Source organism: Gavialis gangeticus, unplaced genomic scaffold, assembly GCF_001723915.1.
Source record: "Gavialis gangeticus isolate Ggan-Ray unplaced genomic scaffold, GavGan_comp1, whole genome shotgun sequence".
Taxonomy (NCBI): Eukaryota; Metazoa; Chordata; order Crocodylia; family Gavialidae; genus Gavialis; species Gavialis gangeticus.
The window spans coordinates 43,864,924-43,869,267 of NW_017729000.1; the positions used below are offsets into that span (position 1 = coordinate 43,864,924).

At 42.7% G+C, this 4,344-nt stretch overlaps 1 protein-coding gene across 3 annotated transcripts in view; it reads right to left on the bottom strand.

The window, feature by feature from the left end:
- Positions 1 to 4,344, bottom strand: part of SIL1 (SIL1 nucleotide exchange factor) — a 312,127-nt gene that overhangs the window by 213,172 nt on the left and 94,611 nt on the right. For all 3 annotated transcript variants that reach the window (XM_019506554.1, XM_019506552.1, XM_019506553.1), the window contains exon 3: positions 3,755 to 3,890. In XM_019506554.1, coding sequence (XP_019362099.1) covers positions 3,755 to 3,890 — 136 coding nt within the window. The remainder of the gene's footprint in view (positions 1 to 3,754; positions 3,891 to 4,344) is intronic.

Here is a 4,344-nt window from a genome sequence, read left to right on the forward strand (position 1 = left end):
GAAAGGACCTGGTACTGTAATAGAAAAGCTGGGGTTGTGTTATCTCAGTCAAGTTTATATGCAAATTATAGCTCAGCTTGGTTCTACAGTGAAGTTGTGGGGGGAAAAAATTCACCCAGAAGTGTCTTTTGAAGACTTCAAAAGAAATTTAGAATAAATATGGAAAGTTTATTTCTGTAGTCTGCTACATTGTTCTCATTTTCCTTGAAGATGACCGAATACTTCTATATCAAAACACAAATATATTTATATTGTATTGCTTTGGTAATTTTTATGGCCTAACAGAACTGATAACCTACTAAGTTTATAGGAAGATTAGCGCGACTTTGAAGGTGCTGCACACAAAAACATGTGAATGGAGGGTAGATTTTAAAATGGGTATTCCAAAAAGTGGAGGGGGTTTTTTTTTGGTTTTTTTTGTTTGGTTGGTTGTTTTTTGTTTTTTTTTTTTTTAAAGTACTGTCCAAAAGGCGAACTCAGATTATGGCTGCTTTCCCTAGTAATTTTTTTTCGTAACGGCCAAGTACAGACATTCAAAAGCATTAGGGGGAGGTTATAATAGATTCAAAATGGCTGCACAATATCAGGGAAATCACGATGGGGGGGGGCTAGCTGGGAGGCTGCAGGTACAGCAGGCTGGAGGGGGATTGGAGGTAGGCACAACCTGCATGTGGGGTAGGGGGGGGCAGGCACCACCCGCAGGAAGTAGGGGAGGCAGGCACGACTGGTGGGTGGCGTGGGGGGGCAGATGCAACTCCTGGGTGCGATGGGGTCTCCCCCAACAAACCTACACCCCCATTCCTCCCACCCCTCCCCCCACCAGGACTTACTGGGCTCCAGCACTAGTGAATGCTGATAAAAGCACGAGATGGCAGTTGAGAGGGCTGGCGGGCAGGGGGGTGGGAGAAGCAAGGGGCTGGGGGGAAGAGATGCAAAGAGACTAGTGTGGGGGGAGAAGGGGAGTGAAAAGACCAGCCCTGGGGCTTGGGCCAGTAGCTGGGTTTTTCCAGCCCCTTGGCTACGCAAAGGAAGTGGACAAAAGATCCATGCACCAGTCTGACATAAAATTGAGCAAGTCTGATACTACATAGAACCCGCTTTATGATAAACCTGGATTGGCAATTTTTAGACCATTTTGTGTTCATGGAACTTCTGTACACTTACAGGTTTAGACTAATTGGTGCTCACTGATACAGCACCAGGATGAGCCAAGTTTAAATCAGGTGGCCATTTTGAACCTGATTTAACCTGCCCAGATGTTTGTAATTACCCAATGAGAACAAAGTTCATCTACAATTTTCTAATGGTTGTGAACAAAAGCAAACGGCAAATTCTGTCAAGGAATAAAATCAAAGACTGTGTGCATTTATACCAGACATATGCATACACAAAATTACATGATCCTCAGGCTCTTGACAAGCTGACAATGAAGCCCCACTGTCACAAAGTTTTGGCATCTATATTCTAAGGAATATATTCCCCCCTCAGTTGATGCTGATAGCTATTATTACTATACATGAAACAAAAAGACTCCTGAAAGAATAAGCATAAACTCTTTATATAAAAGTAGGCCAACCTTTATCATCTTTACTAAAAAACCCCTCAAAACCCCAAACACTTAACACCCAAAATGTGACCGAGTAGAGATTCCTGCCACAGCCACATATCACAACAGGCCACTGTAGCAAGGGCTAGGGCCAGGGCCAAGCCCCTGCTATTCTCCCACAGAGCTGACAGTGCCGGCATGAAGCTTAGTGGGATGGGTCTGGGTGAGCAGCACATCCCCCGAGTGCTCAGGAAGAGGGTCCAGGGAAAACCTGGGAAACAGGCAGGCCCTGGGGGCATGAGAATATGTACCCAGGGAGCCTGCACCTACTGCCCTGGAGAGAGAACCAGGCAGTTTAAAAGAGGATGCCAAAGAAAGGCTTGGTGTTCAGTATCCCCCAGAGCAGGAACCAACCAGCGAGACTGGGAGCTGTGAAGATTTAAGAAGAGATCCCAGCCAGCTGGACCATCATGAGCAAGGATCACCCATGCCTTCCCAGAAAGATATCTAAAAGCAGATGGTGGGGTACTGAGAGCAAAGCCCTAGAGACAGAACTAGGTGGGATATCCCCGTAGGATAGCGGGCAGAAGCCCACCAGGTAGAGGGAAAATATGGACCCATTAAGAGAAGCAGGGGTCTAGAGGGAAATTCAGATGGCCAGAGCAAAGAAGGAATTTACACAGCATGCCAAGGAGAAGGAGAGCAGGGTATAAACTGGATGGTGACAGCCTAACTAAGCCATCAGAACTGGGAAGAAACAAGAGTGATCATTTTTTTGTGAAGGAATTTGAAGAATTGGAGGCTGAGAATAAGAAATTCCCCTTTGATTTTACTTTCCTTGTGTAAACAAAGAGAGCTGGAGAGAAGGATTCCACAAGGGTTTGATTTATAGTTAAGCAGGATTCTATATCCTGCACCTGGGGTCTTCAAAGCAATTAAGTTTGTAAGGCCTGAAGTAAGGCCAGGAAGAGACAGGAAAGAGTTAAGTTGATCCATGTATAATTACAGAAACTGAATCCCACGAAGGAAGGCACAGAGATAAAGACAGAGAGAAAGAAAGAGGAGAGAGGGCATCCACAGGGATAACCTGATATCCAACTCAAGGAGAGATTCAGCCAGAGGCAGAGGCGGCCAAGGAGCTGTGGGTTAAAGAACTCAGCAGAACCTAAGAAGGGAATTTACTAGACATCCCCCTTTCCAGATGAACGAGGAGTATCTACCATCAACCCAAGAGGAAATGGGCAGGGTGTAGGGGAGGTGTAGCCATACAGAAGACCAGTGACCCTGTCAGACTGAACTTCACTGAAAGAATCATCCATCCTCCCAAATATAATTTTACCATCAAGGCATGGCAGATGAATGGGAGGATGAGATGGAGGTCAGTGGAATTCCAGCATGGCAGTGGGATGGAGGTACATACCCGCTCACAGCCACAAATGGCATCCAGCATAAAAATAGGCTAATTTATGTTTTTGAAATTCTTTTTACTCTGTGGAAATCCACTGGTTGTTATTGTAGATTTGCTAGCTGTGAAATCACTCCTGCATGTGTAAAATGACTCAGACTGTTACAATATGACAACTCCAGCATCCCGGAAGATTCAGATGAGATGAGTTTTATGGAAAATTCAGGAAGAAACTTTTTTAAAGCTCACTCAAGATTAGATGCATACCAAAATTAAGCAAGATGCTTTTTTTTCCTAGAACAGAAGTTTCAGATTTAAGAGAGTCTCAAACTGAACTTCAACTACAAACGGATTAGAAACTCTTCAAAAAAAACTGTGCAAGGTGACATTACTACTCTTAACGACAAGTTTGCTACCAAGTAATATTTAAAAAAGCCAGAAAAGAGCACAGCATACCAGAACAGTGCGTGCCAATGAATATTATAAAATCTGTCTCTTGACAAGTGCGCAAAAAGAGAAAGGACTCCTGAACAAGTGATAGAGGCACATCACCACCTATCTACTTAACTGACAGTCTGTTAAGTTTGTTTCGGTAAACTGGAAGTGCTTCAGCAGCAGTTCCCATTGAAAACTGATTTTGTAGTGATCTTCTCACCTTAACTGGGGCTGTCTACAAGAGACCTCTCTGTTTGAAGCCCAAAAATGAAGTTGGATTCTATGGAATTTTTTGGTTTCTATGAAATTTTTGTCAGAGGAGCAATATGTGGTTTCACAGGTACATTATAATTAACCAGCAGTATTACCTGGATGGACTGTTTGCCACCGATTTGTTGGATAAAACACTTCTAAGTCTTCAGCATCAGCATCATCCTCAGTTACTGACTCTTTCCCCTTCTCTTCTTTTAAATCACTCTCTTCTGTTTTTGTAAGGGCAAACTCCTTTTGGGTACAAGAGAGATAGCTCATTAGTAATTGCTTCTGGGTAATTTAGTACCAAATGAGAATACATTCTTTGGGTTACAAAATTTTCCCCTCGCCAGCAGAATTTTTTTGACATCTGATATTCTTTCCATGTGGTTAAATTTAGATTTAAATTATAGAAAAAGTTAAACATGCACAACTATTGTGACATTTATGCTGAACAATGCAACACAGTTTATTTCTTATTCCAATGAAGGCTACAAGCTTTAAACAAGAATTTCTCAGAGCCAAATCTGCTTTATAAGGTGGTGTTACCAACCCTACCCATTATCACAGTTGCCAAGCACCTCCCATTTTAAAAACCAGCTTTAAGTCACGTAAAGCTTTGCCAAACATTAACAACATAGACTGAGATTACCCATACCAGTTCTCTGCCTCAGGCTGATTTTTTTTTTTTTTTTTTTTTTTTTTT